This window comes from Gobio gobio (assembly GCF_949357685.1).
Source record: "Gobio gobio genome assembly, chromosome: 12".
NCBI classification, from domain to species: domain Eukaryota; kingdom Metazoa; phylum Chordata; class Actinopteri; order Cypriniformes; family Gobionidae; genus Gobio; species Gobio gobio.
In genome coordinates, this window is record NC_137105.1 from 31069254 (window position 1) to 31090011 (window position 20758).

The 20758-nt window shown below is 38.7% G+C and overlaps 1 protein-coding gene across 1 annotated transcript in view; it reads right to left on the reverse strand.

Moving 5' to 3' along the window:
* Positions 1 to 7052: 7052 nt before the first annotated feature.
* cnksr3 (cnksr family member 3) overlaps positions 7053 to 20758 on the reverse strand; it is a 37806-nt gene continuing 24100 nt past the window's right edge. Inside the window, exons 6-13 of the mRNA XM_079831574.1 lie at positions 19961 to 20080; positions 19813 to 19872; positions 19547 to 19615; positions 17158 to 17304; positions 12550 to 12677; positions 11263 to 11450; positions 9767 to 9853; positions 7053 to 8199 (exon numbers count right to left, since the gene is read on the reverse strand). Of these exons, the coding sequence (XP_079687700.1) occupies positions 7907 to 8199; positions 9767 to 9853; positions 11263 to 11450; positions 12550 to 12677; positions 17158 to 17304; positions 19547 to 19615; positions 19813 to 19872; positions 19961 to 20080 (1092 nt within the window). The 3' untranslated portion in view covers positions 7053 to 7906. The remainder of the gene's footprint in view (positions 8200 to 9766; positions 9854 to 11262; positions 11451 to 12549; positions 12678 to 17157; positions 17305 to 19546; positions 19616 to 19812; positions 19873 to 19960; positions 20081 to 20758) is intronic.

Here is a 20758-nt window from a genome sequence, read left to right on the forward strand (position 1 = left end):
GCTTCAGCGCAGGACGAGGGCCGCTTGCCCTCTTGCGGTCATAGTAAAACTTCTGAACGCTTTTGCTTTTATCTAGTTGCCGTTTAACTTTGTGGGGGTCATATGCTGCTGGTGTGAGCAGCAGGCGGGCAGCAGGCAGGCTGTTGCGGGGACGCCTGCCCATTAGCAGCTGAGCTGGTGAAAGACCTACTGACTCCAGTGGCGTTGTTCTGTAGTCAAGCAACGCAAGGTGTTTATCTGGTGCCTTACACCAAAGTCTCTTAACAGTCTGGACTGCGCGCTCTGCCTCACCGTTGGAGTGTGGCGTATGTGGGGATGACGTTTTGTGGTTGATTCCATAACTTTGACAGAAATCTTTAAACTCATCCGCTGAATATTGTGGACCATTGTCTGTTCGAAGGATTGTGGGGATCCCATGTCTACTGAATTGAGCCTTGAGCTTTTCTATAACAGCACGACAATGTAAGTGCTTCAGCTTATCCACTTCAACATATTTTGAGTAGTAATCCACCAGCAGAACATAGTGGTTTCCTTCAAACTCAAACAGGTCGGAAGCTACTTCTTCGAATGGAAGCTCGGGCGTTTCTGTTGGTTTGAGTGGTTGTCTAGGTAACCGGTTCTGGAAGTCTGCACACTTGCCGCAGTTCTTCACCATTTGCTCAATTTCAGCACTCATGCCTGGCCAGTATAGGACCTCGCGAGCTCTCTGCTTGCTCTTCACTATACCTTAGTGAGACTGATGTATAAGCTTCAGCATATGTTCTCGCATGGAAGGGGGTACAACTATACGCAGACCTTTACAGACAACACCATCAGCGATGACAAGTTGGCTTTGTGAGTCCCAAAATGGCTGTACTGCATTAGGCACATCACGCCTCTGTTCTGGCCAGCCTTGTCGGATTGTTTGCTGAAGACAGCTCAGCTCCTTCTTTGTGCAGTCCTGGAGCTCTGAATATTTCTGCTCACTTACTGAAACAAAGTTGAGCATGGAGACACACTCAAAGCCTTCCATCTCTGGCTTGTTTTCTGGTAACTGACCTCTAGATAGTGTGTCAGGCAGTTCCATATCTTTTCCTCGTCTGTATTTAACAGTCAGATCATACCACTGCAGACGGAGACGCATTCTCTGTATGCGCATGGGAGTGGAAAGCAGCGGCTTTCTGAAAATATCCTCCAGAGGTTTATGGTCATTGTACACTGTGACATGGTTTCCAAATATGTAATTGTGGAACTTGACACATGCATGAACTATTGAGAACATCTCTTTCTCAATTTGTCAGTGACCTGGATGAAAAAGCAACTGGATGACTGTCCTGTAATAAGACAGCACCAAGGCTGTTGCTGCTTGCATCACAGAAGATCTCAACAGGCTTGGACGGATCGAAAAATTGTAGCACAGGAGACTTTGTGCATAAGTCCTTGAGTTTGTCAAAGGCTTGTTGTTGTGCTGGCTGCCATGCGAATTCAACATCCGCTTTTAGGAGCTGTCTTAAAGGTGCGTCAACTTCACTGAGGTTTGGCAGGAATTTTGACAAATAGGTGACGAAACCTAGGAAACGACGGACACCATCTTTGTCTGTTGGGGTCGGCATGGACTTGACAGCTTCTATTTTTGCTGGGTCTGCCTTCAGACCATCTGACGTTATCAGGTGTCCTACGTAGGGCACAGACGATTGCTTGATGTGGCATTTGTCGAAATTGAGGCTCAGATTGTAGCTTGTTGCTCTCTGAACTACTTTGCGGAGGGTCTCATCATGTTCCTTTACTGAGGGTCCTGCGATGAGAATGTCATCCATGACACTCATTGCTCCGCTGATGCCTTCAAGCATCTCATCCATTATACGCTGAAAGATTTCAGGTGCGCATTTCAGGCCAAAAGGAAGCCTAAGCCACCTAAATCTACCAACGGGCGTGTTGAAGGTCGTCAAGAATGATGATGCTTCGTCTAGTTCTATTTGCAGGAAGCCAGATTTTGCATCCAAGACCGAGAAGACTTTAGCACCAGGCATTGTGGAGACAACCTCTTCAATGGTGCGCATTGGGTAATGTTCCCTTTTTATTACCTTATTCAGGTCGCTCGGGTCAATACAGATTCTTATCTTGCCATTACGGACAGCTGCTACCATTGAACTCACCCACTCTGTTGGCTGGCTGACTTTGGTGATATGTCCATCTTTAACCATCTCATCTAGTTTCTCTATTATTTTCTTTTTCAGTGCAGCTGGTTGACGGCGGACAGGATGGACTACACCTTTTGCATCAGGATCAATTTTAATTGTGAATTTCCCTGGTAATGTTCCAGTAGTGCGAGTCAGCTCTGGATAATCATCTAGCCCAGCTGGCACATTTTGTTTTGTTGTCGTGTGACCGGAATGTGACTTATTTTCTTTCTTAGTAGGCTGCAATGCATCAAGCCGCATAACCAAGGCACCACTGAGCACATTTTCTTGAATAATGTCCACAATCTCAAATTCTGTTAATATCTCAGCATCCTTGTACTTGGTCAGAAGGTCAACTGCAGCTACAGGCTTTAGCTTGTGGTTGGAATAGGACTTCAGCACTCGATTAGAGCGTTTAAGCTCACCATCATGTTGCAGTGCTTGATAACTATTTAAAGTCAATGTGTTGCATTTTGCACCAGTGTCAATTCTAAATGGAACCTTCTGAAACAGAACTTCAATGTCTGCTATCCATTTATCACCACTTAGATCATTTGTTTGTGTAGCATTTATGCTCAGCATCTCCTCATCTTCTGATTCCGACTGCCGCTGCACACTGACTGTGTTAACTGATCTTTTGCGGCATACTGCCACCCAGTGGTTTGGTTTGTGACAGTACGAGCATACTGAGCCTTTTGCTGGACACTTCCCTTGGTTCCACTTATGCTGTGGGTCTTTGCCGCAACTTGGACAATTTTTTGATGAATTTTCATGCATTTCTTTCTGCACAAACTTCCTCTGATGTTTCTGAAAGATTTTTTTGTTTGCAGTTTGGTATTTTGCTTTCACTTTTACCGCTTGCACTTGAGATTCTTCTTCTCTGACTATTTTAATTTGCTTCTGCGACAGCTCAAACTGTTGGGCGATTTCAATCGCTTTTGGTAGTGTTAAGTCTTCCCCTTTGTCTAACAGTCTCTCTTGGACGCGCTTCTCTCTGACACCCTCTATTATCGCATCGATCAACATATCATCTGGATCGCCATACTCGCAATCCATCAGTAGGAGTCTCAAATCCTTCACGAAGTGATCAAAACCTTCCGTGACTCCTTGTTTCCTTTGTTTATAGCGGTGCCTGGCTATTCTTTTATTTTTCCTAGGCCTTATATAGCTGGCGAACTTGTCCAGGACTTTAGACGGGTCATCTTTCTCACCTTCGCCCCAGTTCAGCGTCTTGTAAATCTCTCTGCCCTGCTCACCGATCCACGTGCCCAGCCAGCCTGCACGCTGTTTGCTCCGATAGTGGGCCGTCAAAGACGAATGTGACGTGGCTCCGAAATCTTTCGAACTCTTGATACAGATCTGGAGCATCCCAGTCGATCTTAGGGTGATCAAACTGTGATGATGCCATACTTTGCTTAATATCTGTTCCTGACAGACTTCTGACACCATGTAAAATAATGCGACTGACACAGAGCTTCAGTAACGAGAGTTTACTCAGCTTGGGCTTTACTGTGAACTGCAATGCATATATCAAGTAGGAGGAGTCATAGGATCGACTACGGAGGCCGGAGGGCCACTTAAAGAAACATCGTCAAAATGACAATACATTACAGGGCCCACAAATAAAATTCTGCTTAGGGCCCGATAAAGACTTGGGCCGGCCCTGCAGGGGGTAAATGGTTCCTATTGTATTTCATGTAGCTTCTGAAGGGCAGTACTAAAAATCATATCTTTAAACAAAATAAGAACGATTTCAACCAGTTGTCCTGTTAAAAAGTTTACACCCCCTGGCTCTTAATGTGGTATTTTGCCTTGATCATCAGTGAATGTTTGCAGATTTTGATCCTTGTAAGAAATTGTAGTCTGTCTCGACTCAGATTCCACTCCAAAGTATATTTTAGAATGAGCTCATCCCCAAAATGGCTTAATTATCACAGAGAAGAAGAAAGTCCAGTTATATCGTTTATGTACCATTTGGGTCGATCACATACTGAGCAAATGGTCATCAATTAGTAGAATGGGAATCGGTGTGGGACACAGAGAACAATCTCAGACAATGAGGTGTCACAACTTTATTAACATACAGACCACAGCTGTTACAACAGGAGTAACTTCATTTACATTAAGAGTGGTAAACTGTAACAGGATAAAAGGTTTGAGATTTGGTTATTCTGGGTTCATTCTGACACAGGTGAACCCAAAGTGCTACATGTACTTTGTCACTGCTATGCTGCATTAAACTTCGTCATCGAGATCTTCCACGTCCATCATCATTTTTTCTTACATCATCCAGGTGACAACACAGTATTAAGAATCAGCATTAAGCATTCTTTTCCTCCTGATTATTTTCCGTTTTCCTTTGTATTCCGCTGTAATAGTATGAAAAAAAAGCATACACTGTGCCTTTGTAGTCTGGCCTCCCGATTCAATTTACAATATATCCCATTAATAATTCACTGCAATTCACTAAGAATCTCTCGTTTTCCCCCCAAATCCTCACATCAGTTTCCAGGTTTGTTTTCACACGGATGCTTTAAAATGTAATTGTCCACTATTTGTACATCAAATCCCTAGCAGTGTTTACTGGAATGTTTCTAAAGCAGGTAAATACACTATTTATTGTCTGTAAAAATTACGGAAATAACTTTGAAATATTATCACTCAATGTTCCATTTAATGAACATTTTTGATTAAGACAATACAATGACATACTCTTAGATTGATTACAAAATTACGGTATTCAGCAACAGGCATTAAGGTTTAGATTGAACATATCTGACCATTACGATTTTGTTTATTTAAACAGGGAATTATCAAAGTTATCATGAGTAAATGATGGCGTGCCACAAGGGTCTGTTTTAGGCCCTCTGCAATTTTCAATAAACATGCTGCCCCTGATGCCCTGGATGCCCAGTAATATTTTTCTATTAAATTCGGATAAGACTCGGATAAGACTTGTTTTCTGAAGGAGGGAATGGAAACGCCAAGTTGGAGACCGACGAATAGGAATCTCGCTGGCGAGAGCCAATCTACTTCGAGTGCAACTAAATGAGCCAATGCACATTGCATGCAATAATTGCACCAGCTGCTTATGCCACACAGCATGGGTATAAATGAGCTACAGGTGCTTACATCAAATTAGTTTTTCACTGAGGAGCCGAGTAGGTGAACTAGTACCCCAGTGGGGCACAGAGTACCGGCTCTATTGTGACCTCCGCATGCAGTACATGGGCATCTGCCGAAGTGACACATCATCTCCCTAGAGGTCTGACCCACCCTCTGATGCAGCAATGTATATCTGGTCATCGAAAAGAGCCCCGAAGGATACGGTTGGTGCACACCTAATGTGCGGCCCAACGCATTCCAACAGCAGCTCTACTGGCTATGAAGTTCGGGAGGAGTGAGAGTTCCCCGGGGGTTGGCTCATGGGTGAAACCCTCAGATCACCTGTGCTACTGCCAGAAGTAACCCTCGGTGGAGGATTAGATCAAGGCAGAGGCACAGGGACTCCACCCCTTGCCAGATGGAGTCTTGACCGCAACTCCACGATGGTCATCTTCCATTTTCATGGGTGCATGACTTATCCACAAACACTGCCTCAGCATGTTGAATGCCCAGACAAGTGATACAACTGTCCTGACCATCCCTCGGTGCCAGGTAACCACCGCACACATATAGAATGTCACCTTGAAAAAGAGGCAAGCTCTATCTGTGTAGCTCTTTTAGAATGACTGCTCTCATTGATGCTGATGCACGCAGGGTAATGGTCGCGGCATCACAGACAGGGAAGTAGTGTAGCCTGACGTGCGTGCTCTCTCTCACGAAGGCGCTCTCTTACCAGCCGTTAGAACGGCTTTTCATCGCTCTCCACCAGCGCACCGAACCAGCTGTGAGAACAGCCTTTGTGTTTGCTCTTACAAACAAAACAGAGAGACAATACAAATACCACACAACCAACACTGACTGAAGAGGTCCACTTCCAAAATTCAGTCAGTTCAACCACTTTGTAGAGAGTGATTTCAGGACGAACCATTCACCACTCGGCTCTGACGCGAAAAGCTAATTTAATGCAAGCACCTGTAGCTCATTTATACCCGCGCTGGGAGGCATAAGCAGCTGGTGCAATCATTGCATGCCAATGTGCATTGGCTCGTTTAGTTACAGTTTTCACATTTGGCTTCTGAACTCTGGAATAGCCTTTTTTTTATGTACAATAAACTCAATTTGAGCCGCTGAGTGCCCCCTGGAGGAAGAAGGTAATAAAAAAATATTAGCTAAGATGCTCGCATTTGCCTCACACAAGAATCCATGGTATGAGAGGATTTTCCCTTTTATAACAACTTAAATGAGTATCAAGTAGGCTATCCAATCTTGCTCAGAACTATGACTTGCTCTAGTCTTGCAGTAGCCCGGTTTTAAGACTCAAGAGTGTTCTTGTTTATAACAGTTTGTTTGCATATGAAAATGTTGAAATGATTTAAGCATGAATAACATTCGCAACAGAATACCATTTGTATGATCTAGACTGAATCAAGACAGTAAGTAATTTTCACATTGAAATGTAAGTTAGAAAAATAAAAAATAAGTATTTCAGACTTTATTATTGTGCTACTTTAGTAGCCTACAATTGAAGTCTTTTGAAAGCAGAAATATATATATATATATATATATATATATATATATATATATATATATATATATATATATATATATATATATATATATATATATATATATATATATATATATATATATATATATATGCATCATTACTCCAATCTTCTGTGTTACATGATCCTTCAGATATGCTAATTTGGTAACATATTATAGTTAATAGTTAATAACAATAAAATTGTTGCTTAGTATTTTTGTGGAAACAGATACATTTTTTTTCAAGATTCTTTGATTTATTTGAAAAATAAATCTTTTCTATAGTTCTTTACTGTCACTTTTTATTGCATCCTTGCTGAATAAAAGTATTGCGTTCTTTCCTATAGTGGTTCAGTATGACAAAATGAACTGTTCAATTGATAGTGTAGTGTTGAACTTAGTCTTGAGAAATATGTCTTATCAGTTGAGAATAACGTATATATTCTACTTATCAGGCATAATTGTCTTGGACCACTGAAATGTTTGCATTTCAATAAATTCAACTTCCTGTCATTCCAATTCAAAGTCCATTCCACCTTCCTGTGAGGCGCGAACAAATCAATTCACATTCACACAAGAGAAGTTAATTTTAAATTCAGAAAATTTTCCAAACAAGAATAGGAATTTCAGAAGAACTTTCCTGCCTTATAAACATGTCAATGTGCAATGTTTATTAAATAACGGACACTTGTTAAAAAAACAACTGTTTTTGTTAATTTTCTTCTTGCCCATATCTTCTCTTCTCTGTATTTCAGAGATGAAATAGCTTACATAAGGCATATAAAAAGAAAAGCTATTTAGCAAGTGGAAAATAAGTTGGACCAGTATCTATATTATACAATATATGCACAAATTAAATAACTTATAACAAAGTTCCAAGTGAAAATCCTTTTAAAGACCTGATTTATCAGAGAAATAGAGTTTTCAGTAGTGTCCTTAATGCTGATGAAACCTTGAATAAAGTAACAGGCGTTACACCAGGGATGTCTTTAATACTGGCCAAACTGAATTTCAACAGATCCTGGTCTCAGATCCGGTGGAACATTCCAGAATTTAAGTGATAATACTGCACACTGATGGCAGAAAACCAGCAGCATTCAGTGCGTGAGCAGCTTGAGTCGGGCGATCCAGCTGCTGAGCAGTGAGGGTTCAGAGGGTGGTCTTTTGGAAGATTTCGCTGCAGGCTTCCGTGCCACGGCTTCCTGGTAGGGTATGGTGGCGCTGTCGTGTAGGTTTGCATTGATGAAACACTGGCTGCCGCGGATGTGGTCGACCCCTCGGACGAGTTGACGTTCGCCTGTGGGCCGGTAGGGCAGTGGGTAACAGGGCGACTCTTCTGAGATAGTGGGGATCTGTTCGTTACTCAGATACCTGTGTAAAACCTCCTCACCTGAGGACAGACAAGACACAAGGATGGAAACACTTTTAACAAGAGATATTTTATCATAGTTCAAAACCCTCAGCTTTGGGGAAAGTGTGTATTGCATTACTCCCTAAAAAAGTAAATAGTTACATTACTTTTGTACTGTTACATTACTCTTGCCTTACTTTTTCTCACCTGGCTGAGGCTCAGGGCCCGTATTCATAAAGATTCTAAGAGTCCTCTCAGAAAACTCCTAATTTAGCTTAAAAACTTTTACGTAGGAGTCTTAGCTTAAGAGCTATTCGGGACTGATCTGAGAGCAACTCTGAGCAAGGAAAATACAAAAACTTTTATCTTAGTGAAGAGGCGGGGCGGACCCCGTTGCTACTTATGACACAGTCTTTTGAAGACCGTGATTGATTGGAAATCACAAGCGCAAATTGTCCTATTTTACCGTTCTCTCTCACTCACACACACACACACACACACACACACACACACATTATATATATATATATATATATATATATATAGGTATTTGATTGGCCTAGAATTATAAATATTGTTCCACTCTTTCCAATTACACTGATTGCTGGCATGTCTATTTAAATGGTGGTTTGAAAGTTGGGTTTAATGCAATAAACATGATCCCTGCACAATCTAATCTATAGCGTCTTATTAAGTCACTGTCATCCATTGTCTGCAACACATTTCTTCTCCCTCTTCGTCTTTCTGCCATTTTCTCCGCTGCTAAAGAAACTCTTAAGCCTCTTAAAAGTCCTTGTCCGTGCTCCTAATAAATTTGACCCTAAGACCTCTTTTAAGGGTTAAGATGCTTTCTGAATTACTTTTTGCTTTACTAGGATTTTTTTGTTAATTTTAAGAGTAAACGCCCACATTTCTACGAATTTTCTTAGAATTTTGTCACTAGGAGCTACTTTTTGCATTAAGATTCTTTATGAATACGGGCCCAGGTGTTTGTTTTACTGAGAAATTATTTTGTGCAAATGCACTCAACATCATAGCCTTCATACATACACCTTCATTTTCTTTTAAAAACACATTTAGAATTGCTATACGTATGTACAGTTTGATCTGCTTTTGCTGTCAAAATCCAGTAATTTTAATAGTAATTAATTGTGGAACAATATGTGCTGAAATTTATTTTTCAGAACAGGCTCAAGTTGGTCAGCAAAATCACTGCATTGACCAACAGTAACTTGTGTGAGATGTGTTTCATACACTATTAACAATAGACATTGGTCTTTTTTGCTACCGACTAAGCAACAATGTAAAAGAAAAGCCATGATGCTGCATGATCCCTATGACCATAGTCCACATTACAACAGCAAAACAACTCTACATGTGTTTCTAATCTGCAAAAACATTCCCCATGTTTACTGATGTCTGACCCAAATGAACTATGGGTATACAGATATTACCCCTTGAGCTACTTACAAAGACAAAAATGCGAAGCTTATCTGACCTTTGTCTGCTTCTGCCCATGTAATTGGGCTTGTGAAATGTTTACACTGACAGCTGGAGATTAACACGCTTCTGCTATTTTTTACACACAGGCAGGTGTTGCACTTACCTTTCCTTCCAAGAGCCCAGGGTCTGGAGGGAGAGTCCGACACGCCCAGACAAGTGTCTACCGGCATGGACATGGGACGTGGCTTTCCTAAAGCACATGCACAAAGAAAGAATCCGTCTAACTGAGTCCTTGCTTGAGGCAATGAAGACATTGATTTAGTAGGGTACAACGGGGCTAAAGGCTCCACAGGGTAAAATGCTCCTCTAAACCACTAGATGGCACAAAAACTTGCCTTGGCACTTTCCAAAACATTCACTTTTCCTGCGATTGCAGGGAGCAACGCAAAGATCTAACATTTGATGTTTTTAAAAATGCTGTAGATTTATTTAGCAAATAAGAATCGCTAGAATTATTGAATATATTTTGAAACTTCTTAATGATTTTCAGTTTTGTTCAAGGTAATTAAAGCAACAGTTTTACAATAACGGAAGAATATGTAAAAATATGGTATTTGTGGTAAAAGGGACCCGTTCTGTCATGACTAAATGCACAATAATTAACATGATAATAAATAGTTAGCTGACTTTTCCATTTGTTGACATGACATGGTTAGATTCAGATTGTAAATATCATATATTAAGTTGGGTGTCCACCTTTGAGATAATCACCATATTTATAATGAAACCATCATATTTATATGTGTGATATTAATCATATAATATAATAAAATATAAATTATTGTTACTACTGTAAATCTGTATTACATTTTTATTCTCCTTCAATGCTTTCAAAATATTTACTTTTTTAAATTATTTTGTTTCTATATTTTTAAAATATATTTCTATATTAACATATTTTAATGATAGCATATTTTTTGAACAAAAGTGAAATTTTATTTATCAAAATAAACAGAAAATAGTTCAAACTTTGCTAAAGTGGTTGTTTTAAACAAGTGTTGTTTTTTTTGTTTTAGCTAAAGTATTTTTTATCAATACTGTGTGCCTTTTACCCCAATGCTGGTGAGCCTTTTACCCCATGTGTGGAGTAAAAGGCCCCCCTCGCCACCCCATCAGGAATGATGATAAATTACAGCTCGGTAAGTGTGTCATGTTGATTCAGTAAGTTTATTAACAGAACTGGCTTATAAGTGTCATTTATCCATGAATTGGACTAAACTGTCAGACTGCTTCTGGAAATCTGTGATTTTGTTAAGTCAGTTTGGCCCATTTATTAACAAAACTAGCTCATAAAATGAACTGGACTAAACTTGTCAGTCAATTACCGGCTCAATAGAAAGACATTTTCAAACAATATATGTGGTTTGAATCTGAAATATTAATTTGGTCTGCATCAGGTTAATAGAAAAAGTTTTTTTTTTTTTTTGCTGTTCAGACTACATGCTACTAAACAAGAGTTTTTGTTTGAATACGCAAAAAAACAAAACAAAACAAAAAAACTGTCTGAAGAAAGCCTTAACATTCATGTTATATATCAGTGACAACAATACTTCTGCGATGTTACAAAAATAAAGTACTGCTGGTTGAACAGGTACTGACCTCTAGATGGAGTCCGCTGTCTCAGTCGCGCTTGTGGGATGACGACCTCAGCTGGAATTGCACTAGGTTTGCTGGTGTAGTCGCTGATATTTGAACGCCGTTTACTAGCTATATCCAGAGATGAGTTGGGCGACTCTGAACCTTTTGGTCTCATCTTCACACCTGCACGTTCACTCGTCTCTGCATCTCTACACACATACAGAGATAAAGAAGCGTTATAGTGTTAACAAACCAAGACAGCAAGGCATATGGCGGAAAAAAAATATTTAAAATGGTGGATGAAGTATAGTACGCCTATAGGTAAAAAGTTATAATTTCAAATAAAACTGACCTTTGTACACTATATTGCCAAAGGTATTGGGACACCCATCCAAAGAACTGAATTCAGGTTTTATACAAAGGTGTATAAAATCAAGCACCTAGATATGCAGACTGCTTCAACCAATATTTGTAAAAGAATGGGTCGCTCTCAAGAGCTCAGTGAATTCAAGCGTGGTACCCTGATAGGTTGCCACCTGTGCAATAAGTCCATTCATGAAATTTCCTCACTACTAAATATTCCACGGTCAACTGTTAGTGGTATTATAACAAAGTGGAAGCAATTGGGAACAACAGCAACTCATCCACGAAAAATTACAGAGCGGGGTCAGCTCATGCTGAGTCGCCAAGTCGCCAACTTTCTGAAGAGGCAATAGCTACAGACCTCCAAACTTTGTGTGGGACAAGTCTGGGCTTGGTGGTTGCCAGGAGAACGGTACTTGCCTGAATGCATTGTGCCAAGTGTAAAGTCTGGTGGAGGGGGGATTATGGTGTGGGGTTGTTTTTCAGGAGTTGGTCTTGGCCCTTTAGTTCTAGTGAAAGCAACTCTTAATGCTTCAGCATACCAAGACATTTTGGACAATTTAATGCTCCCAACTATGGGATGTCATTAAAGGTTCATGTGCATGTAAAGGCAGGCATCCCAAAACTTTTGCCAATATCGTGTACATTTTCTACAAAAAAAATCTGCCAGATTTTTTAACTCTACTACAAAATGACGAATAAAGAATGCACATCAGGAACAATGTATAAATAATGTTTTGTGCTAACGTTTTGAGAACATTATTAAAGACCAGATAACTGGAACGAAAGTTCTATTAACATTACTGGAATAATAATTTGTAGTGCTTATTTTGCTTTAGAAGGCAGCTGTCAATGCAGGATGTAAAGTAAAGCAGTTTACTATGTTTTGAAACAGAGCCACAGAGTAATTGATATGATGGCGTTATCAGAGAAACAGATACTGACCGTGGGCTGTATGGCATGGAAGGAGGAGGAGGAATATAGAGATCTAAAATTGCTGGTTTCTCCGGCCGCTTGATAGGGATTTGCACAGGATTTCTGGATGAGTGGGCGGCAGGCACATACGATTGGCTCTAAAACAAACAAAGTTATTAGTCCATCATTCTGTCATGTTTAAGATATGTTTGCATATGATAACTGTTAAGAAACCCTCGCTAAATTAGATATTGCATAATCTTTTAAATTGGATTAACCGTTTGACTACATTCAATCCATAGACCTTTGATCTCAACACCAAATCACAACAATAAGACACTTTGTAGTGAAGTTTTTTTTTCATCTCAAGACACTGCTTTGTTTGTCAATTTTTTGTTTAATGTAGACTTTATTTAAGCCTTAAATCATAGACTTTGCCAGGGTAAGAATGAACTTAACATCATTCCAAAAATACTATTCTACTTTTGTAAAAAAGAACTAATAATAGCCTTTATACTTAATAGTTCCTGTATGGATTATGTGGATTGCATAAACAGATATGGCAAGCAGGCTTTTTTGAAAGGTACATTATGTAAACTAGATTTTTACACTTTCTGAAATGTGAGTGGTGCTTGTATAACGGAGGCAAGCTAGTAAGAGCTGTGAATATAAACTTCACTAGCAACTGACGCTAAGGCCCTATCTAAGCGCATGGTCTAAAAAGCAAAGTGTACATGCGTTGTGGACCCGCCTATAGGCACATATTACTAACGCGCTTTTTAAATAACAAAAACATATAGAGCTTTAGACCAGGGGCCTATACCATGAAGCCGGTTTAGCTGGCTAGCCAGATATGTTTAAGCTTAGTTTGTGCTAATCCTGGGTTTTAGGTACCATTAAAGTGGTTTGGCTTTTAGCTGTGTTCATCTCCATAGTAACTTGCGCTCCACGGCTAACCTGCTCCAGGGCAGGTTATGTTCTGGGTAAGAGATCAAACTCCAAATTAAAGGTCACTACATAGCAAATGGCTATTAAAGACTAAAGTGTCTGGCTTTTAACAATGCTTATTTATAATAATAATAATTTTGAATGATTTAGATATCATTTATGTAATTATTATACCCTTAATCAATTACACATGTATCATTTTAGTTAATCAATCATTAATAGGCACTTAGTTGAAATGAATATAAATAGCCTATACAAAGGTCATACAAATAAGCTTTAAAATCAATAAATAAAGCTATAAAAATTACTACATACGAGCTTAAATGTTCAATTCTCTATATATCAACTAAACTACCTTCATAACTTTTACTAATTTTACATAATTTTCTTTAAGTTGTACTCTTTTAGCTCGTTTCTTCTTGCTGTGTAAATTTGTTTAAATTCTTAATATTTTTCAATCATGTAATATTCTGCAGAAGAGAGAAATGAATCTCGCTGCTTCTCTCGCGAGAAGTGAATCTCAGTTTCACTGATCCACAGCATGTGATTGGCTGTTCACTACTGATGTCACAGCTAAACTCCTAAACTCAGGATCAAAGCCTGAGTAAATAAAGCCTGAATAAATAAAGCTATAAAAATTACTACATACAAGCTTAAATGTTCAATTCTCTATATATCAACTAAACTACCTTCATAACTTTTACTAATTTTACATAATTTTCTTTAAGTTGTACTCTTTTAGCTCGTTTCTTCTTGCTGTGTAAATTTGTTTAAATTCTTAATATTTTTCAATCATGTAATATTCTGCAGAAGAGAGAAATGAATCTCGCTGCTTCTCTCGCGAGAAGTGAATCTCAGTTTCACTGATCCACAGCATGTGATTGGCTGTTCACTACTGATGTCACAGCTAAACTCCTAAACTCAGGATCAAAGCCTGAGTTGACAGAGAAAGCTGATGATCAGTATCATGGGACCAACAAAGCCTGAATAGATTGGTTTGGTTTTGTCAACTCGAAACTAATCCTGTAACCCTGAGTTTGTTAAACTACCATCATGGCACAGGCCCCAGGTTTTAGTTGGTCAATGGCACAGTCTAGTTGCCTCAAAATAGCAATGCGCCAACAATGTGCCTGAACACACCTCGTTTTCAGACCAGCACGCCCGTGGGCACACAAATGGGCACAAATGCATTTTCTATTTAAACAACGTGGCGCAGGACATGAAAATGATAACTGTGTCAGGTTGTAACTTGTAACTAGCAAAAAAAACTTGCTCATCGGTTCTTGTGGAAGCTCAAACGTGCTGCGTAACACCAGAATGAACCTCATTGGTTCTTGTGGAAGCTCAAAAGTGCTGCGTAACACACGAGAATGAACCTCATCGGTTCTTGTTGAAGCTCAAATGTGCTGCATTACACCAGAATGAACCTCATTGGTTCTTGTGGAAACTCAAACGTGCTGCGTAACATGAGAATGGACCTCATTGGTTCTTGTTGAAGCTCAAATGTGCTGCGTAACATTGGTTCTCACATGTCATGCTTGAGTTTCCGCTTACCACACCTGATGTGTGTTAATGAATGTTTATATGTGAATAAAAGCCTAAATTAAATCTGTTCAACGGCAAAAGTGATTGTGTATCTTTAGAAAATCTAAACCGCTCAATTCATATGGATTAGTTTTACGATCTCTTTATGAACTTTTTTAAGTGCCAAATTTGTAGTTGTGTAGACCAGTGTTTCCCAAACGGGTGCCGTCTGACGAGAGCAGGGGTGCCGTGTAAAAGTCCTTCAAATATTTTTTTTTTTTTGTTCAAATTTTTCAAATAATTCTCTCTTTGTAAACTTTGTTCAATGCATGTGAGTGCTGCCGGATGTTCGAATATGACCAGTCGTTTTCGCCGTCATCACCCACCCGGGTGTAGTGCCAGAAGACGCGAATGAGAAGTTGTGCGCGCTGTGAGAAAATGTGTCTCTGTGCACTCATCCGAAAGCGCGCACACGTTTCACAGCGCGCAAATATTGAGTTCTCTTTCAAGTCTTGCTCTTGAACGGACAAACTCGCACAAAAAGTATGTCAACATGTCCATCTTGAGTATTCTAGCAGACATAGTCTGTATATGCCTTAAGTAAACTTTATACAGTCGAGAAAGACGACGCATATCCGTGCATTAGGTCTTAAAGGGGCAGTAGCCTTTACTGCTGTCTGTTTAATGTTAAACAACAAAAGACAAGGACATCACCCACTGCTCTTGATTGAAGCTTTTGTAGCTTTTGTACGTTTAATAGGATTAATCTTTAATTTATACACTCAAATATGCAATGTTATTTTACATTTGATCAATTTCTGTACCTGAAAACTAATTTTAGACGTATCTGAAAAACCTGAAAAGCATAGTTTATTTTATTACTATCTTTGCTCAATAGTATTTATTTGTGCTGCTGCTTGTATTTAAATGATTTATTCTTATTATTTTCTTTATTTTTATTTGACAGTAGTCCTTTTTTCCCTGAACATAGCAAATACTGAACCATACTGAAACCGTAAACCTAAAACCGTGATACAAACCGAACCATGAGCAATCTGTACCGTTACACCCCTAGCGTAATGTATGCGAGGGGGTGCCACAAAATGGAGAACATTTTCAAAGGGTGTCATGACTGAAAAAAGGTTGGGAAACACTGGTGTAGACTGTCAATGGAAGGACAGAAAGCTCTCAGATTTCAGTAAAAATATCTTAATTTGCATTGAACAAAAGTCTTACAGGTTTGGAACGACATGAGGGTGAGTAAATGATGAGAGAATTTAATTTTGGGTGAACTATTTCTCTAATGACCGAGGTCATTTTTTCAGGCAAAAATCCCTGATTTCAGGTATAATTCATGTTCGAAGCACAAATCCAAAATTGCCTCAGCAAGTGAAAAACTAATACACAAACTATTTATCATGGATTTTTACATTATTGTTTTTTTCATTGTTTTTCTTGAGCTGTAGTCTACAGTCTGACCTTTAAAAAGAATGGTGTGGGGTTTGGGAGAGTCCATTTGGACTAATATTAGCTACAGTATTTCTAAAATCAATGGCAGTGTGACATTTGGACCGGGAGTTTAATCAGGTGGAAACACACATCCTGATGTGAAACCCTGCTGCTGGTCCAGCAATCTTAACTGTTAATCAGCATAAGTCAGCTGTGAAATATGTGTGAAATCGACATGCATTTAGAGAGGCAAGTTGTGTGGAGGGGAAGAAGTGTTTCATTGTTTTAGCTCTGCAACACCCATACAAACCCATCCACTCATGTTGAAACAATGAAAGTTCATGGAGTTTGTGCACATGTGAAACACAGAGAAACACACTGTAAAATACCTCACAAGCTATCACTATTTGCATCCTACTAACTATGAACAGTCTACACTAGTGTTCAAAAGTTTGGTGTCAGGTAAAATCTTTTTAATCTTTTTGTCTCTTATGCTCACCAAGGCTGTTATCATGATAGCAAACAGAAGTGGTCTACTTATCAATACATGTATATACTGTATATCTCTGTGAGACATGAGGTAATTTGGACTAAAAGGCAAAATGGCTACTTTTCAACAACCCTGATGTCAATAGCATGCAAATTAGAATCAAGCCCAAATCTAAACAGACAAAAAGCTTCCTGAGCGGCTGATCTGTAGGAGAGTGAGGGCAGTACCTGGACAACAGGGGGTCTCCAGCGCATGTTCTTTAGTGGCGCGGGTGTGAAGCCACTGGTACCCGATGGTCTTTTCTTCACCATCAGTGTCACATTCTGAGGATCTTCCCTGAGCTTTTCCACCAGACTCTTCAGCTGCCAGCCCACCTGAGATGAAGCAGTACATCTGTTAATGGATGACTCTCACAAAACCTGTCAAAACATTTCCAGATCATATTTCACCCCAAAATCAAAACTATTGAAATGAGAAATTATATTTCACTTAATGAAAAAGAAGCCTATTTCCAGCACCAATTTAGGACCACATTTTTATTTGCAATGTGGAATGATGTCCATAATAATAATGCAAATTACTATAATGCATTTTTCATTACTGTAATGCAGAATAAATAATGATATATTATATAAATTGAAAAAAATATAAAATTATTTTGGGGTGAAATGTATGTTGTGCCTTTATCTCTTGTAACTACGACTTTCTCATAATTGTTTCATTATTGCTTGTAACTGCAACTTAATTTCTATACTTGTGCTTTCTCATAATTACATACTCTATATTAATAAATATAATAATTATCTTTAATTTTCACATCTGTATTTCTCCTAATTGTGACTAGGGGCCCTATCATACACAGACATCCAGCACCACATTGTTTAAATAGCAAATGCACCATCTGTTCGCCCATGGGCGTGCTGGTCTAAAAAACGAGGTGTGTTCAGGCGCATTGTTGGCGCATTGCTATTTGAAGGCAACAGAAATCGACTGCGTCATTCACCAACAAAAACCTGGTCTAAAGTCAATAGCGCAGTATTTGTGTTTTTTAAAGGGCGCATTAGTAATATGCGCCTATAGGCGGGTACACAATGTGCGTACACTCTGCTTAATACACACACAGGCACGTGCAGAAGCACACAAATATTTTTAAATATTAAGAATAAAAGGATTCCTCTCTGGAGAAGCGTTCAGTCCTTTCGCTCGCAAATTCCGCCATGGTGCAAGCACAATGGCTTTTAAAGGGAATGGGAGATGACACTCTGATTGGTTTATTCCATGTTATGCCCAAAACACATGACTTATTAAGAGACAAAGTACAACTTTGTACAACATGCCGACCATTTTTTTCCGTCGTTAAACTAGCAAAAGTGGATTTGGACAACTGCGCAAGTGCACCAGCGGCATGCGCTTCAGACCATGTACTTAGATCGTTAAAATAGGGCCCAAAGTCTCAAAATATGACTTCATTTCTTATTTTGAACTTTATCTCACAATTATGTGATTAGTTTTTTTTTTCTTATTTGAGGCGGAAATGCCCTAGTTAAAAAGAAGGACACTTTAGCATACTTTTAAAAAGAGTGCTTATTACAGAAATAATACATTTTAAAAGAATATACTTGTCATGTCTGTCTGTTTCATGTTTTCAGAGGATAGTCGTTACAATACTTAAGAGCAAAATAAATGTTATGATTTTGATTAATTTTAGGTTATTTTCAATAAAGGAAATTGTATTATAGTTTACATTTATATTAAATCCAAGTTGTTGAACTTTAAAGCTTTTAGAAGTACATATTTATATGTAATTTTATACCTACTTTTATTGTCAATTAAATATGGTAAGAGTATCTTGCCAATGTATAAACAATCATTTATGGTAAACTAAAATATACTTTAATGTAATTTCTACAACAAAAAAAACTTTATGTCATGTATTTAATTTTATAATGATGAAGTTGCAACTTAGAACATTTAAAATATATTAACTTTAATAATGTAACATCAAATAACACAGTTAAAATTATAGTCAATTACTTTACACATGCTTTATTATGTTAATCAAAATAATTGTATTTCTTTAAAATGCGACAAAAGATAATATGATTCATGTTTTAAAACAATACTTAATTAAGTGTGTTAAGAAACATAGTCATGAAAGTGCACTCTTTACGTATACTTATTTCATTAATATTATATTATCTGCAAGTACAGTTTTTAAAACTATACTTTTAAGATTTGAAGTACACTACAAGGACACCTGGACACCTTAAACCTGGACATAAATGACCATAAATGGGGGAAAGTTGATCCTACTGTAGCTGAACAAATGTGGTCCGAATAGCTTTATGCTGTGCAAACACAAATGGTTTGGCACCAATCCAGTGCTTTCACTGTAAATATGAGATGAATAAAAAACAGCACTGATCCAAAACAATGATAAAGGTGTCCATAACAATGGTTATCCAAAAGGCTTTTCAGCACTGATCTCTCTCTCCCATGGATCAGGTTTACTCAGTCCAACACAAAAGCTCACCATCTTGCTTCCTTTCACTCTTTTAGAGACGATTAATTACCCATAATCCTCCTCACTATCATGTGACAGACGGATGGACTCACCACTGTTTGTCTGTTGACTTGTATCACCTCATCGCCTGCATGAATCCGCTGAGTTCTGTCCGCTGAAGACTGAAGAGGGAAACAGAGACAGACATTATGAATCAATTGAAGTAATGCTCTGTTTCTTGTTTTATGGATCTTGGCAATCCAATAGTCACAGACTGTGAAGTGGCTTGAATGATGCTGGATATTGATGCATTAACAGCAAAAAAGAACATTCACAGCAATCTGCTGTTCTATTAGTGAGTTAAAGAAGCTCGGCTCACATTTTCTGTGGTTCCGGTGATGACGTGTAGTCCATCGTAAGTGGATTTGATATACATTCCCTTCAAAAAATAAGCAAATAATATGCAGTTGTTACGCAACGATCATAACAATACCAGCGGGTCATGTGCAAAAATTGTTGACACTCACCAGTCCCTCGCCTGGTTTGATATTGGTGATGGGGACTTCCTCCAAACAAGTCATATGAGTCTTCAAGGGGTCAGAGGTCATTCTCATGGTTGAGTCACAAATGCCAGTCAAAACCCGTGCCTAAACAGAACAAAAAAGAACAATGTTGTGGTATTTAGAATCCATTTGGTCATAATAACTCATCCAGAACTTGGAAAAACGTGCCTATTACGGCATTTTTGCTAAATGATATTAAGTTGCTTCTTGCATATTTCGTAGCCAGACCTTCAGACTGACGGCAGAAGATATAGGCTATGTCCGAAATCGCTCTCAATACCCTTAAATAGGACACTATTTGAGGGGACAGCCATTTGTAGTGGTGTCCGAAACCATAGTCGACGTTACAGAGTGCACTCATTCAATCCCATAATGCACTGCAATAACAAGTGTACAACCAATGTACACTCAACGGCTAGAGAATACCCATAATGCACTATGACGGTCGCAGCGAATGATTTCCCGTGTCTTGCCAGAAGATGACACCCGCAGCTGAATCATCCATCCAACCATTTGCCATTATAAATATAAATATTTTGTATTTATTATTAAATCGTTTAATCAAGGTTTATACATGCTAGTTTCCATCACAGAGTTCAAGATACATCTTTCCATTACTACTGGAGCTGCCAGTTTGCTAAGATTTAAATGATTATTAAAAAGCAAGCACAAACTATGCAAAAGCGGCAGCCCTTCTGGCGCACTCAGTGTCCAAATTCACTCACTCGTTTTCATTCACTCCTTCAAGTGAACTATATTAGT